General features: G+C 49.8%; 2 protein-coding genes across 2 annotated transcripts; both read left to right on the top strand.

The window, feature by feature from the left end:
• Window positions 1-896: 896 nt before the first annotated feature.
• Window positions 897-4,691, top strand: LOC128725629 (sialin). The gene is made up of 5 exons (XM_053819389.1): window positions 897-925; window positions 2,466-2,640; window positions 2,748-2,867; window positions 2,942-3,488; window positions 3,557-4,691. Exons 1-5 carry the CDS (start codon window positions 897-899, stop codon window positions 4,156-4,158), a joined length of 1,473 nt encoding a protein of 490 aa, XP_053675364.1. The 3' UTR covers window positions 4,159-4,691.
• A 7,023-nt stretch (window positions 4,692-11,714) lies between these two features.
• Window positions 11,715-16,043, top strand: LOC128725635 (dual specificity protein phosphatase 18-like). Its single transcript, XM_053819395.1, has 3 exons — window positions 11,715-11,968; window positions 14,692-14,938; window positions 15,014-16,043. Exons 1-3 carry the CDS (start codon window positions 11,715-11,717, stop codon window positions 15,341-15,343), a joined length of 831 nt encoding a protein of 276 aa, XP_053675370.1. The 3' UTR covers window positions 15,344-16,043.
• Window positions 16,044-16,936: the final 893 nt, after the last annotated feature.

Genomic DNA, 16,936 nt, shown 5'->3' with positions numbered 1-16,936 from the left:
CTGTCTGCAATCTGCCACCGCTAGCCTTAAACTATACAAGTTCCCGTTTGCACCCTCATCGACGAAGATAACTCACTTTACGATCTGCCCGAGTAGGACCAGGAACAGCACTGGCAGCAGGGTGGCAATCTCCAGAGAGCAACCGATGTAACTCGATAAGCCACCCGGCGGTATGACAGAAAAAAAAAAACAAAATCCTCCCTCCAGGCTGGTGAGGATAGGCGCTCCAATTTGATGATAATGACACCTACAATTCGCCGATGCGAAACAACCTCCCACCGACCGAGCGCCCCACAAGGTCTGGTCTCTGGCTGGAGAGAACGAAACTCGCCGTCAGTCGCAGGAACGTGGTCATCTGGAACGGTTGCGTTGTTCTCGACTGCGTGCGCCTGGTGTCACCGACGCGTGTGGTGCCTTTTTGCTGTCGGGCACTGTACCCCAGGGTCCGTGGTTTGCGTGTATTGCTCCTACTTAGCTCTTAAAAGCCACCCTCAAACAGCCGGTTGCGATTGGAGGGTCCGAACGCGAAAGCCAACTTTCGCAACACCAGTTCGGGAAACCAGTTCTGCAGCGGTGGCGTTTCGCTTCCCTGCTTTCGATTGTGTGGTTATTTTTTGTTTTTGGGAGGGAGTCCATTGATTGTGACGGCCTTGTGACTGATCCGTGCGACCCAGCGCGTGTGTTGCGAGTGCGTAGAGTTGTGGGTCAGTTGTGTGGAGCGCGCTGCAGCCACGGAAGAGTCCAGCTGATGATTTGGTGTTTGATCGAAGGATCAAAGTGAAGGGTATCATTCTCAGTGCGATCAGTGCCGAACGCGAGAGAGAGTGAACAGCTTATCATCTTCCGGAAAACTCCCAAGCAACAGGTCTCCCCGGTGACAGAAAACCGGCCTCAGCATGGACACTAAGCCCAACAGTAAAGTGAGGTAAGCTCAAGAAGAATGGTACGCGTCTTACAGGGCGAGGTGTTTTATTGTCCCACGCACGAATGTGTACCTGCATAGGGCTGAGAATCTAGGGTGGATTAGTGGCTTGACGATTGAAAGTGAAAGGAGCGCTTGGAACCAGTGCCGTCGGTATGGTAAACACCGTGGAAGGGCTTGGTAACAGGGCTCGCTGGACTTCCGCCCTGCCTAAGGTCGTTTAGTTTTTCTCGACATTCCAATTCGACCCCACCCACAACGGGTGCACCGTTACTACTTTTCCCCTTTCGATAGGCAATTCTTTCTGCGCTGCAACTCCTTGCTGAGGGCCGTTCCCATGGCGTCACGTTTCAGCTCCATCTCGGTCAAGTTCGGACCAAGCGGATTACCTCGCGCGAAGGCTAGAGGATGACCACGGGGTCATCGACGAAACCCAGCGGTGGCACGTATGATTCCGCTGCGGCACGGTTTGAAGGTCAACGCAATAAAAATCGCTGTAATCGTGTGGGAAATTGCGGAGCCATTGAATAAAAGCGAGGAATCTCCATCCTACGTCAAGAGCCGAGCACGTGCCCGGGCTGAAATTGTTTGCACAGTCGCACTCATACGGTTTTATTCATCGTTTGCACAGCTTTGGAGCCAATGGAGAGCATATTGGTATCGGTTCAATTGAATTGAGCTCTTGTGCGTTTGTTTAAATAGATCTTTTCGGCAAACAAGGCAAGCATTTTGAGAGTAAACGACATTTCGCGTAAAAACCACCGTTCATTCACACAAGTGATGATAAACCCATGGTTTACTACTTGTCCTCAATGCAATCTGGTTTGAGCTACGAGTACTAGTAAATTATTAATTTATTCTTATCAGCGGTTGGATTACGGGACTGTCATTTGGCGCGTGGAATCCACCGATAAGCCGCGATAACGCGATTGTTGGCGAGTTTTAAAGCACCCCCTTAGTAGGCGCCCACTTGTTGCTGGAAAATGTTGGCCATGTTGTTGATTCGGTCTCAATCAAAGTGGGCTGTCAATTTGATATGTCCGCTTGTGAACTTGGTGGTGTGCGTACGCGTGTGTGCTGCTCGATAAGTGCACCTTCATGCTGGGTAATGAGTTGCAAACAGTTGGCCAGATCTGACGCTGCGTGGGCGGTACGATTGCGGACGGTCTCGGGGAAAATTGTGCCGATGCAATTTCTCTGCACCGTTGCCAAGTGGCGCAAGGCAGCGAAAGAAGGGTTTGATTGGAATGTGGTTGGCGTTTGAAGCGTCAAACCATCGGCAGGATATTTTTAACCTTTTTTTTTTCTTTCCACGGAATGTGAAGTCGATTTACTCTCTGCGGGTTAGGTTCGTTGGAAATCACGATGGAAACGAGCGGCATCATGATTCACACTTCCAGAGCTGCGTGCCAAGGCTTAGAGATTTATGCGCCCAAGTTCACTCGCTACTACGGATCTATTTTCGGCCCGTGCGGAAGAGCTGGAATCGTTTTTCCAACTGCAAACTGACCTCTATACTTATTTGCTCCTTTCTTTACGGCAGCGATGGCATCGATGCGCCTTTGTGGATGTTTTGGAAGCGTCGCCGCTACATCGTCGTGTGTATGGCGTTTTTCGGTTTCTTCAACGTCTACTCTCTGCGAGTGAACCTGAGCGTGGCCATTGTTGCGATGACGGAAAATCGAACCGTCCACTACGATAACGGAACCGTCGGCTATGTAAGTTACGCTGTGGTCGGGAAATGCATTTTCTTTTCATTGACCATTCAATGTTGCCGGTGCTGTGCCACGTGCCTCGTCGATAATTGGAACGTTCGATGTGACAGGAGCAATACTTCGACTGGAGTTCGAGCCTGCAAGGATACGTGCTGAGTTCGTTCTTCTACGGGTACATCCTGACGCCCTTCCTGGGCGGGTTCATCTCCAACCGGTTCGGTGGCAATTATGTAAGTTATCGAATCGCAAACTTTCGCGTCACCAGCCGCTAATTAAACCTCGCTCTACCGTGGCTTGTCAACAGGTGTTTGGAGTTGGTATTGGAACGACCGCCGTGTTGACGTTGTTGACACCGTTGGCGGCTAAGGCGGGTGTGGCCGTACTGCTTGCGGTCCGCATCGTGGAAGGCATCTTTGAGGGCGTTACTTTTCCGTGCATCCACGCTGTTTGGTCTCGGTGGGCTCCTCCATCCGAGCGGTCCCGTATGGCATCGATTGCATTCGCTGGGAATTACGCCGGCACGGTCGTGGCCATGCCGATGAGTGGTGTCCTGGCAAACGCTTGGGGTTGGGAAAGCGTTTTCTACGTGTTTGGCGTTATCGGTTGTGTGTGGTTCGTGGCTTGGATGTTCTTCGTTAAGACGTCTCCTGAGGTGGACAAATGGATCAGCCAGCGAGAGAAGGACTTCATCTTGGAGTCACTGGGACGCACCGAAGGTGAACATGACCATGTTAAGCATCCGTGGAAGGGCATTCTGACGTCGGTAGCCGTTTGGGCGTTGATTGTGTCACACTTCTCTGAGAACTGGGGCTTTTACACACTGCTCACTCAGCTGCCAACGTTCTTGAAGGGTAAGTCACGATGAAGCACACGGCTGAATGCTGCAGATTAATCAATATCTCGTCTTTCTGTACTTTAGACGCGATGCACTTTGAACTGGAGAAAACGGGCTTTGTGTCCGCTGTACCGTACCTCGTGATGGGCATTCTGTTGTTCGTATCCGGCTACCTGGCCGATTGGTCTCAGTTGAAAGGATATCTAACCACTACTCAGGTGCGGCGGTACTTCAACTGTGGCGCTTTCCTGGCGCAGACCGTGTTCATGATAGTGGGAGCGCTCATCCTGGAACCGGGTCCAACGATCACCTGCATCACGATTGCCGTCGGTTTGGGAGCGTTTGCGTGGTCTGGTTTCGCTGTCAATCATCTTGACCTTTCGCCCAAGAGTGCCGGTGTGCTGATGGGTATCTCGAACACCTTTGCCACGATACCAGGTATCGTGAGCCCCATCATAACGGGCTATATCACTTCGAACAAAAGCAACGAAGAGTGGAAGACGGTGTTCTATATCGCGGCCGGGATCTACCTGATCGGTTGCGTGATCTACTGGTTCGGGGCATCTGGTGAGCTGCAACCATGGTCGATCGAGGCTCAGGAGCGACGGGAACAGGAGAAAAAGTCCACGAAACCGATCGAAAGCCTTGGCTACGCGAACAAAGTCAGCATGGAGGATGAAATGTGAGGCTGTGAGATATCGAACAAGACGAACCGCGTAGAGAGTATTATTGGTGTAAGCTTGGATGTAAAATGTTTAGATTATGACCGGCGCTTGGCTCGTGCTTCCACAGATCGTGTGGAAGAAGGTATGTAGGGAGCTTTATACGTATAGAATGGACTGCTCGCTTGCTTCAGCGTCCCGGTGACCGTCGGAACTGGTTTCCGCGCCAAATAAATGTAATGTGTTAAGTGTTATATAATCAATAAAATGAACCGATCGTTTGAAACGATTTAAAACCGGAAAATAGCCATTTCCATCGCTGTTTGTGTGCAAGAAAATGCAATTGCAAGCAAGGTGTGTGAACCGGAAAACAAACCGGTATAATGTCATGTGTGTTGCATAAACGCAGGCGAAGCGCAGTAGCGCTCAGGAAACTCACAATGCCCTCCGGGATTTATTCCCTTATAATTAAAATAAAACCCAACTAATATATACAAAATCATCAGCATGGTAATAAACTGAATTGTGCTAAATTTGTGGAAATTATTAGATGTAATAAACAACCAATAAATAAAAAGAAATCCGTAATGGGTTGTTGATGATGTTTCGTGTGGTTACTTCCAAATGGTTCTTAACCTCACATGATTGATTTATCATTCCGTCTCATAAATTCACACTCCCCTCCTACAATTCTATCCACCCCATATCTCACAGCTGGAAAATATCATGCCGCGAGGTGACGAAATGTTCCAAATAAATCGCTCTCACAACAGTTACGCAACCATCCCATAGTATCGTATCGACGACGACCTGCACTACGGATCAAAAGTGGACAACCGCAGCAACGGGCGGTTGTAGTTTCGATTGTTGTTTACAAGCAAACGTGAACGATGAAGACGCAAGACGGCGTAAACAAATGCGAACGAATGCCTGCACCATCTCTACCGGTCGAGCTGAACGGCCCAACCTACCCCTTCGGGTACGATGACGACAGAAACGGAGCAGCGTTCGCGAAAACATCTGGTTCAAATTCGAGTGTGAGCGAGCAGTGGCACGTACGTGTTGAGGTCGCGTGGACGGCATTTATGAGTGGGCGTAAACTTGACTGCGTGTGTGTGTGCGCGTATGCGCGCACGAGTCACATTTGCGTGTGTAAAATGGTCAGTTTTTATAAGATCATTCCTGTCGCGCTCCGGTGAGTCATTCGAAACGCGACTTAGGTAGATCCTAGGGGTAGAGCTGCTTTTTGGGATGTGGCAGTTTCACAGATCATCTGCGGGTGGGTTCGACATCCGCCTCCGGTCGGTCACTTCCGTGGGACGCGTTCGTTCGATCGCGTGAATGAGTTACATGTGCGATGGGCCAAGAATAGAACACAATCGGGTGCTCCTAATTTCTTTTCTCCAACCCGGTGAATTCTAGTGCACGTCTTTCAAAGACTGTGCCGCATAATTGACAACCGATACTGGGCTGTTACGGGAAGCGTTTCGTTTCAAGCCACCAGTCGAATGGCGGAAGCTTTCATCATGTACACATAAGCACGCACGTATGCACGAAAATCGATGTTTTTCACGCGAACAAAAAACATCTCGCGGGAATGAATTGGGACAAATTATTGCGCTTCTAGCTCGCGGCGATAGCGAAACATCGAGAGCACAAACAAAAACACACTCCACATGCGAAAAAAAAGGGGTACGAAGGATCAGAGAAAGTGTCCGCATTCCCTTCTGCTCGGGAACGATGTCAAGGATGAATGAAAGTGCGTAGAAACGTGCGCCGTCCCTCGTTGGCGCTCGTGGCGTCGAGTGAAATTTATGAGCGTTTAATTCGCCCGAAAGTACGCGCCTTGGGGGTGGATAATTGAGCAAGGCCACCGCGCGGTTGAGACTAGAATATAAATCTACTTAAAATGTGTTCTTTCGCTTGTTCGCTTCATTGAATACGTGAGCATCTCGATCGTGCTGCACCTGGACTCATTTTAAGCCTTTGTAATCAAAATCGAACGGTTCGAAAATGGTGTAATAGAGCGTGAAATGAGCACCGTGACTCGTATGCTCGAGAATGTGGTTTCATAAACAGAAAGTTCGTCTACTTCCCACCCACCCATCCATCCGACGTTTTCGAGCACCATGTGTGTGCATGCGCATGTGTATGTGTAGGGGTGCAAAATATACGGGCGAACGGTTTCCCGTCATCAAGCTTGGCGCATGAAAAACACCATTCGTCTTTCATTTCATCTAGATTAATTGACACTCAAACCGCGCAAGGTGTCACCACCGTCCGGTTGTTGCCACGTTGTACACAACAGGCAGCAACAGGCTGGCGACCTGGGACCCACCCCCACAGAGACTCACCCCTCACTCTGGGGGTATAATTTTTCATTCGTTCTTCCTGGGGCTGAGCAGGCGCTTCACGCGTCCTTCGTAGGTGCCTGGAGTGTCCCGAAGGTGGGGGTTCGCGCATTCCGCGGCAAGACAGTAATTTATATCCAACCTAGCGCCACCGTGACCGGAGCGAGAGAAAGTTCTTTGGCCTACCGAGGGTTACGCGCGATGTAAACAAAACCCAATAACGCTCGGGTCGGGTCCGGCTTATTTATGGGCGCGTAATGATGTAGATTTGTGCGCGTTTTTGAAGGATTTGCACCTCAAACATGGACGCGATGAGGACAGCGTCCGAGAGCAGCGAGCTCGTTAAAGTTGGTTGCCATGAAGCGCATTTTTATGCGACGCGCCGAAAGTTTGGATTTTATGGCGCAAATGAATTATCACAAAAACGAACCGAAAACGCTCTCGATGGGCTGTAAAAACTTCCTGCCAAGCGTCCGTTTCCACCGTCAAGCACCGTCATTATTATCGATGGAGTTTGCGTTCCGTTTACGGCGGATCGGTTTCATTCATAAAAATGCCCCACACCGTTCAGCGAACGGCAATGGAGACACGCCCAGTGATTCACTCGCGCACTGGTGGATTTTATCCGAAAAAAAGTACAATCCAGTTCAGCCTCCGAGAAATCTATCAGCCTATGTGACACTTGGGATCCAAACCGTGTAGGGGAAACGATACACCTTCAGTTTGGTGATCGCATTCCACGCGCACCGCATGGGGCACCAGGCGTCTCCATCGGTAGCAACGAACGACGCAATACCACCGAGTTTGATCCAAATGCGTCCGAAAATATTTATGATGGCGCATCATCCGGCTCAACCGCGAAGAATTTGGCCAGAAGGTGCGGACGATTGTGCGGGACGTTGCATCGCTGGCGTCGGTGGTAAGGTAATAAAAATATTTTCAAAAGGTGAGTCGGCCTTTGCTGGGCGTATTTTAATGGGAAAGCCGCGCGACGAGGATTAACCAAGCAGGGATACCGTTTGTTTTCCTGCGTAGCGTTGGTATGCGTGCTGCAATCAACGTTCCCATCCCGGGCGGGCGAATACGTTTGGGCAGATTACATTCTATTTCGAGTCGTGGCATTTCTTCACACCCTGTCGCGCTAGAGGCGTGCTGGTGGGACGCCTCCTTGAGCGGAGGGATAAAGTATTCGTTTTGGGTGTCATTAGAAGGCCGGAGGAAAACGCGCTCGAGTGTGATGGAAACTAACGCTCCGCCGCGGGGGTGGAAACGTCAAAATATTTTCATAACCGCTCGAGGGCTACGGCGAGTTGGGCGGATGGAATGTTGCGTGTGATGTGTTGATACGTTTAAAGCATCGTTAAATGCATCGTGTAGAAAGCCACCCCACTCGAAACACGCAGCATCGCGCCATGTTACGTCCAAAACCAAGTGTAACCCGATTCGACAGCATTAAGCGTGCGACACGCGTACACGCTGATGTCAAAGTTCACGCCAAACAGACCGATCGCTAAGACGCGCCTCCGAACCCTGTCCCTGTCCGGTTCGGTGTCGTTTGTCGCGAGCATAATCTCTTGCGCTGCCAATGTGACAGCGCACACATGAAAGATCGCAGCACTCAGCCGTCAATCAGGGCCCGAAAATCGATCGCTTTTTATCTCGACCCTCTCCGGGTGTTACTCGCGTTTTCGCGAATTTTCCCGAGCTCACTCATACTACCCCTCCACCCCAGTGGTTGGCATTGTGGTCCATTATGTAAACGCGCCAGAAAACCATCCATTTGTGACAGGCACTATATATAACGAAGGATAATTTAACATAGCTAACTACCGCCTGCCCGCATCCGGCTGTTGGGCCCCGTGGTGTAAAGTGGTGGCGGATGTGGTCAGTCAGTACAGCGGTTTATTCTGGTCACCTTAAAGGTGGTCGGGAGGTGGAGGAGGAGTAAGAGAGTGGTTAAACCTGTGGGCGTTCTGAGGGGGCCTGGTGGCATTTATTTTCGTACCACGGATGTCGCTTTTTTGTGCGCTCAGACAATCTTTTTTTAAACAAACAAACACATCGCTGGTCTTTGTACGATGAGGCAAGTTGGGGGTGGTGTGAAATAGAAGACAAAAGAAGAAAGAAAAAATACAAAACCAAAGTAACGCCCCACATAATAGAGTTGAACCGCATCGCGATGCTTCCGATCTGGTTAGATCAAGGTTAATAAATAAATTAAGGCATGCTTTGGTGTTTTAGCGCTGCAGGCAGTACTGTGACGTGAGAGAGCGTATTAGAATACGAAACAGCAGGCCCACAGTAGGCTGTTCAACGTAAGAGATCGAGCACAGGGACACACAATTGACGCAATAAAATTGGCCACCTTATCGCGATCGTTGGGAAAGCGTAAGTGAGGAGCGATTTCTCAGAAATGGGATTAGCCCCTTCGAGCAGGAAGGCAATCAAAGAATGCTGGTTTCGCGAAGGTTCTTTTCCTCTGGTAAACAACGCTGAAAATGCGCTTAGAAATTCAACTCACACATACGCACAACGTAGGAATGGACCCCATCCGGTCAGTGGGGGTGAACATTTTTCCCTCGAAAATGCACCGAAAGACGTAAACAACGCGCCAAAATGCAGATGGCGCACATACTCGCGCGTTCATTGACTCGCAGCTGCTTGATATCGTTTTCGATGGGTATGATGGGAAGAGATAAAAACAACATTGACCCCGGGCGCATGCAGCTTGCAGCAGACGAGTATGCTTGCATTCCACATCAATTTTGTACTTCATTATTTCATCCACCAGAGTCGGGCCTTCAGAGATTGTTTGGGAATGGATTGCGGTCGTGGGCGATTTATTGCCACATTTAAAGCACTGCAGCACCTGCAAGCTGATCTCAAACCCATTTCCGAATCGATGGTGGCATGGTGGTGGGCTCAAAGCAACTCTCAATCGTGAATGCCGTTAATTGATGGCACGAACGCGCGCAAACAAATAAAAATGAGACACTAGTTAGGCGATGGTGGGGGAGTGAATAAAAAAAAGATAAAGGATCGTGAATCGTAAAAGGAAAAACGAACAATAAACGAACCGATAATCGACTTTCGCTTTCCGAGCGAAAACAAAATACCCACGCGTGCGACGTGTGGTAATGCATTTCCTTCACCCACATGGGCGGTTGTGGGTGAGCTGCCATTACTCATTTCACCCTCGGCTGGGTCTAGAAAGTGCATCAGCCAAACGTAATAAAGAAAAATACACTGCCAGCTAGGAATGTAGATGCTGTTTGAACGCGAAATGAAAGCGGCACGTAGGTGTATGGGTAAATAAATTCTGCCGCGCACTAAGAGTTTGTTTATTTAATGACTTTTTTGTACAAGAAGCGGTTAGGGACGGTTTGTGTGGGAGACTCACGTGGAGTAGAGAGTAAGTACATTAGGACGTGCGAATAAAATCACTAAATGTAATGTGACTTCGATGTTAGCGCGGCCATTACGAGTCCTTCTGCGACTTTTTAATGTCTGCATTCCGATGAAAATATGACAAAGTCGTATCGTAAACCCATCCGCCGTCGATCGACCTGGGTGTGCAAATATTTCAACCTCCCAAAAACCCCTACTCTGGCAGGGCAATAGAACAGTCAATCAACGCACGCAGACGCGTCGAGGGCAATCTGCATTCCTGGGTCTGCTCGAGGCCCGAACACTAAACCACAGCACAGCAGTGTTGCATTTTTAACCTCAATTTCTGACTCTTGGATCTGCATCCATCCGTTGACGGTTCGTAAACATTCTTGCTGATGATCCCCTCCTCCTTCTGGGCCATCTGATGCACCCTTTTCTCGCAGGCGGAGGATCCCTTCGTCCCATCGAGCCGTCGATCGATCATATTGATGTCTTCACCGTCGGCGTTCAGTGCTCTCGTGCGCAACGGCCGTCGCTAGGGACGCCAGAAAGTGATTCGGATCGTCCGCACACTTCTCAGGGCTCACGACTAACACACCCATGCACACACACACCCTTGGGCGCCCCCACCGGTCTCCTGCGCGAGTCGGATAAAAATAGTGAATCGTTTCGGTTTCCCGCATACCATCACGGTTCCGTGGCGACACGAGAGGAAACCCCCAGCGATGGAGAACTGAGCGAGAGAGAGAGAGAGAGGGAAAGAAAGAGCGCTGAGAAGCTGAGAACGGATGGTAGGAAGGCTTTTACGATTGCGGTAGGGAAGGATGCGCCTAAATTGAAGCCGTCCGGCCGGTTGGTGTCGTGGGAGCAATTTAAGGAATTGCACGCTTCGATTCGAAATGGGTTGCTCAATAAAATGTAAATTTTCAGTTTATTCTCACAAGCGAAAAACAAAAGCTTGTTTATCATTGCGAAAAAAATGACTACTTCATCTATTTATTATGCTCAGTATGTTTGGAAACGGATGTTTATAAGCACAAAGGAAACGTTACCCATTGAGTCGCAGAAAGAGCGTTGCAGATGCAGGCTCTTTCTCCAACGCGTGCTCCTTTGCCAACAAACTCCCCCAAAAGCATTGGCGAGAAAGAGCGCGAAAATCCTGCGCCCCGTTTCGGTCTGGGAAAACATTCCACTCGCCACTGACAACAAACAGGGCGTGCAAAAAGGATAACCACATCGGCGACTCGCCTGAGCGTAAGAGCGACCTCACGCGCAGGTGAGCGAGAGCGGCGGAAAATTTTTGCTCACTCCATCTCGCTTACGCTCACGCGTCATCGCCTACTAGTGGTGTTTCGTTTGCTCGAGGAATTTTCCGACCCCGGCACGGCCTTCTTCGCTCGTCCTCTCTGGTCACTAATCAGCAAACGCTAGCTTTCGCTGCGGCATTCATCGAGGACGGGCGAGTTTCGTCCGTCAGTGTTTTTGCACCTTCTGGCCGATTCGTACGCCAACTTGAGGTACTCGAACCGAAGCTTCTCGAAACGCTGTGGGTTGAGGCGCATTACCGAACGGAATTCAAGTGAACGACACACCGGTGCGTGCTGCGATTGATCGTCTCTTTTGCGTGGGACGTTGTGGAGATAGATTAAATATTTCCCAGACCTCCGAAGAGCTCGTCGCGACGGAAATTGTGTGACGGAATTCGATAGTGAACGTGGAACATTTCGTTTATCAGAGTAGCAGACTAACGCGCGGAGTGTCTACGGAGTGTGTTTTATTGTGCTTTTCATCTCGAAGGAACTTAATTGAACAAAAAAAAAACCATAAAAAGCTCATAAAATGAAAGAGATAAACATAAACAGTGTGAATCACTCGGAGCTGCTCAGCAACTGTACAATTCCCGCGCCAGCTGGCAACGTAACCAAGGCAATGGCCGAAATGAGCCCCGAATCGGACGCCATCCTTGCCGCCGGATCGCCAGAAACGATGCCGGAAGGAAAAACGGGCAACCAGATTCAGGCAATGCTGGAGCGCCACGAAAACCCGCCCGAGGTCCTGGCCGGTACCACGCTTCTCCGGCATCCCATCCGCATGTAAGTCCTTGGGGCGTTTGGGCAGGATGTGTCACCAGTGCGCATGCCATATCACGCGCGTCTAGTATCGGGAAGTGAAAAATCGTTCCCCGCAGACGGTCGTGACGGTCAACGGACGGCGCGGACATTGTCCCTGTGTGACGGGGATGCGAGGAGGAAAGATTCTTGACCTTCGCAGCTTTCTCTTTCTTCCTCTCTTGCTCCCGCACGAATTTTCGCGCCCGCCAGCCGACCGTACCGGGCGGTAGATTTAAATCATATCTGTGAACGTGTCACTCGGTGCGAGTGACAAGTGCTCGAGGCGCCGGTGAATTATGAGCGCGAGGAAACCCCGAGAGAATGGGGAAGCTAGCGCCCCGCATCCATTTTGGTGGTTGTTATGTCTCGCTTCACCTTTTTTTCTGTCTTTTATGCTTCTTTGCGTGTGATTCAAACGAACGCATTCTTTCGCTCCGTTTCGTCGCGTCGGTTTGGATTGCGACGCAACGACGACGCGGAAAAGCTGCTCGAACGTAAATACACGCCATTAAACAGGAGAGCTAAGCAGAAGGGGATGCAGATTGCGAAAACGAATGCAATCAAACATGGGAACGCTAGCAAAAATCTCAAGAAAAACACACATACATACGTACACATTCGCATTTAAAGGCACATTCCACGAGACGAAAAAAAAAAGGCCAGGACGAACCCGTGCCGTCTCTGTGGTGTCGGCGCATCTGTCGAATCGGTTGGAATCGGTACGGTACCAAAGAAAAAAAAACAAGGAAAAGCAAATAACACTAAAAATTCAAGGTAAAAGTCAAATTGCCGCCGAATGGTAAAAATAAAACGCACCGGGCGTCGCAGCATGCTGCGGTTTCTGTAGCAACGGGCCACGGGAAAACAGCTTTTGAGCATAGCGGAATGCGAGGACAAGGTGGGTGATTTGTGTTGGCGTCGTTTTTATGTAACAGGAATTTATGAGCTATTTGTGGGGTGCTCGTTAAGGCACACCTGCAATGGTTGCTGGCTGGCTGCTGTTGGGGGGACTTCCGGAAAATGGCGGCTCTTCGATTTGGTTTCAGACAGCCAATAAACGGCTTGACTTGTTGTTTTAAAATGTTTATTAGCTTGAGGATGTTAAAAGGGTGCATTTCCTTGTTTTCATTGTTTGTTAATTGAATCGTGGGCACCAAAAATCGTTCAAATGGGTTGCCAAGAGCGTCAGGAAAATTAAAACAACCGCCTACGATGGTGCGCAAGACAACGGCCTACTATTTGAAGTGTCTTTGCCTTTGATCCTGTTGGTGCGCAATCAGCAACCCTTGCCAACTTGATTGTTCTAAAACGGGGATCGGAGCTACCACGGTTGAAATGACGGGCAGCAAACATTTCCTGCCATGCTTGGTTCCCCTGCTCGACCCGCGTTTCTATCCACGACGAATGCGCATGCAGCTGACAGCCGCTCTGAGTCAGCGCGACGTCAAACGCGGGCTTTAGACAACAAAGCACCACCTGAATGGCGGCGCATTGTCGTTTGAAGATGCGATGCGATGCGACGAGCAACCCCTAAAAGGGATGACACCTACAATATTGCATTGGCAGGGTTCCATCTCCCGACGTTCGAGTGAGAAATCGGACAAAAACCCACCACCGAAACCGCGCTGGCAGTTGAGCAAATGTGTAACGCCAACGGTGCGGCAAGCGAGATTCATCTTCCACCTCAGCCCGGTGGTCATTGGCGTGCGTTTTACTGCTTTTTTTCCAGCTGGCTGCTCGAGTCATATGGGGTGATTTTTCATCGTCGACTACCGCGGGGTGCAAATGGAGGCGCATGGTGCCGCTCGTTCGCGTGCGCTGTCGTGTCACGCTTCACTTTTGGCATTTCGGAATGCAGAAACCCTTCTCAAAAGGGAGAGCGGAGGGTGCTCGTTTCACCATACCACTCAAACGCGATCGTTCTGAAGACGATTTTCCTTCCTATCCGAGCTGCGAAAGGGACGAACGGGCTGAGGACAACCTTGTGACGGCCGGACGGAGGCAACCCTAGTTGTTGCCCCGTTTGCGCCAACACTTGCCGTTGAAGTATTTCGAACGGTCGGTTTGTTACTCATCGACCTAAAAATTCCATTCCTCACGCGTCCTATTGCGCACACCCCCGCGTGTGGTGGGGTGAGTGAAAAACACCCGCCAGCCGAGGAAACCCACCGTTACTTCTTTGTGCGAAAAGGGGAGGCCGTCTCGCGCAGATGTGATTTATTTTCGGGCCATAAACGAGGAGTAAACAGACCGACCAGGATGTCGTGGCTTGATGGGATCCTCATGGAGTGGAGGACCTTTGTACGCCCAGGCGTGTAAAGTGATCGTTACCGATCGTTTGCAATTTGTAGCAGGGTGAGAAGGAGAACGAATGGTGATTGATGCTGGTCAAGGATAGAATGGAGAATAGTAGGACATTTGGGTCACGAGAAGGTTAAAGCGCATTTAAACGTTATTATTGGTGTCTCGAGGGAAATAATAATTTCATTGGAAAGTTCGAATTCAGTGTGTATTTCGTTTCGAGCAGCATGGTGAATGTGGTTTGGTTGAACTGTGTCACGAAAATTGCATAACCGCAGGCGCAATGCTCATTGATCAAGTGATCGAGCTGCTCATCATGGGGTTGATTGAGCTATTTAAGAGCAACATAGAAACTGATATCTTTTTAAACTAATGCATGATGTTATTTCGACTCTTTTCGATAGGTTTTCACCAATCAGTGGAGTGTCGAAGCTGCTTAAAAACCTCTACCTTTGCGGTGGAAGTGCCGCCTCGGTGGGTATGATGCAGCAGTTGGGTGTAACCTTCGTCGTAAATGCTACCACCGTGACTGAGTTGACTGATACTCCACTGCCAGCGGAGAATACGCGCTATTTGAGGATCCCAGTGAAGGACAACCGTGAGGCAAATCTGGAACGCTACTTCCACGAAGTGGCCGACATGATCGAGGAGGTACATGCAAATTCACATGCTTCATTGCGATGCGTTTACGAACTATTCACTAACCGCATATCAACTCTACCGTAGGAATGCAAGGCCGGTGGAGTTGCTCTGGTTCATTGCGTGGCAGGCATCAGCCGATCAGCGTCACTATGCCTGGCGTACCTCATGAAGTACCACCGGATGAGCCTAAAGGACGCGTACAACCACATCAAGGACAAGCGGCCTCAGATCCGACCGAATGTTTCCTTCGTCAAGCAGCTGATGGACTTCGAGCAAAAGCTGTATGGCACGCGAACCGTATCCATGGTGTATTGTCACGCGCTCGATCAGGAGCTGCCGGATATTTACGAGCCCGAATTCCGCACCATGGAGATGCTGTACCAGAAATTCCGGAGGAACATCGCACGCCGCTAGATGTTGGCAGGTGGTTTGCGTGGCCTGCAGTCGAAACTTATTCCACATATTCCCTTTAATCGCTAGATCGTATGAGTTCGCCTCTGCATTAATACTTCGCACGAGTGACCGACAAGACGTATCCTTAGAGGAGTAGCGTTAAGACACGCGGCGTCCAGCCGATTCTACTGATTTATGATAGTATTCTCATCCCGTAACTCTATGAATCCCTTTACCCCTTAAGCTAGTCGCTAGAAGGGTTTTTTGTGACTAAAAGCCCGCATGCATGCACATTGTATGTACTAAATTACTCTACTATACATTGTACTTCTATTAATCTAATCCACCACAAGCGCGTGAAGACAGCTAGGAATGGCAGGGAAGCAGACCAGCCTAGCAATACGTCGGTTCGGGCGCTACTAATGCTACAATTACATATGGATAAGACAACTCTCCCATTACAGTCCCACTGATTCGAAACCACGAAAAAAATTGCTGTGATTGGAAAATGATAAATGTTAAGCAATGGCGAGAGGTAAAAAGGAGAGGAAAAATATATATTTTTCTTTGTAGCCCAGTAGATGCGTTCGCTTTTTTAAACTCAATTGCAACAGTTTGATAAAGCAAACAGTACGGTGGGTAGATAAACATAAGCGTAAACCATTGACATTAAAATAATTCAACTATGTTATTATTCACATGCAAATAAACAACATAACATAATGTGAAATTAATCTTATTGAACGCAATGATCTAATAAGGATTGCCCAATGAAACAGAACACAGAGAAAATGGGAAACTCTAGGAATTGTTTCCCTTCTGCTGCATTCGCTGAGTGATCCTCGCCGAGTGGCTAAGCACAAAATGGCAGATTACACAATCGATTACTGACGAAATGTCAACGGGCCGCCTTAAATGGAGCTGGTGCGTCGTACACGATTAAGATAAGGCCCCGTTGAAAAACGTCCCGGTCGTCGTCACCATCGCGTGGCTCGCTATCGAACAGATGTGCGAACAGCGAGCAGGAAAAGAAAGAGAGAAGGAAAGAAAAGAAAAAGAATGTCATCGCTAGGTAGGGCCGCGCCAGCAGCCGTTCAGAAGAAAGAGCATCCATCACCGAGCTACGAATCTCAACTGGACAAACCTGCCGGGTCTCACCCCTCGAGGGGGTGCGAGAAGGCGAGCACGACCAGCGAAGAAAGGGCACCGGAGAGGGCCGGAAAAATGAGAGGGAGCGGAGGGTGGAGTGCGTCGAGCCCGCGAAGCTTTATGTTCGATGCGGCTCAGTCAATCACCTTTTCACCTACTTTTGACGACTCGGAACGTGCGCGCGCGCGCGGAGAACAATAATCTACCCCTGGGGGCGGCCATCGGTCGCGTGTGTATGTGTGTGTGTATGTACGTGGGGGCGGTTTAAAGAGAGACGACACGACGCGGGTCGATGCGTGCGAGGCGTACGGAGACTGCCCGCGGTATGCGTCAATAAGAAAAGGTGGGAAAGGAGCAAAAAGAGGTCCGGCATGATTCGTAAAACAAACCAAGACACCGTCCGATCGTCCGGCTGACCAGATCAAAGGGGTGGCACTGTTCCACCCCGGGGGTGGTTTGTCCGAG

The sequence above is a fragment of the Anopheles nili genome, chromosome 3, assembly GCF_943737925.1.
Source record: "Anopheles nili chromosome 3, idAnoNiliSN_F5_01, whole genome shotgun sequence".
In the NCBI taxonomy this organism is placed as follows: Eukaryota; Metazoa; Arthropoda; class Insecta; order Diptera; family Culicidae; genus Anopheles; species Anopheles nili.
This window is presented reverse-complemented; position numbering and strand designations above follow the sequence as displayed.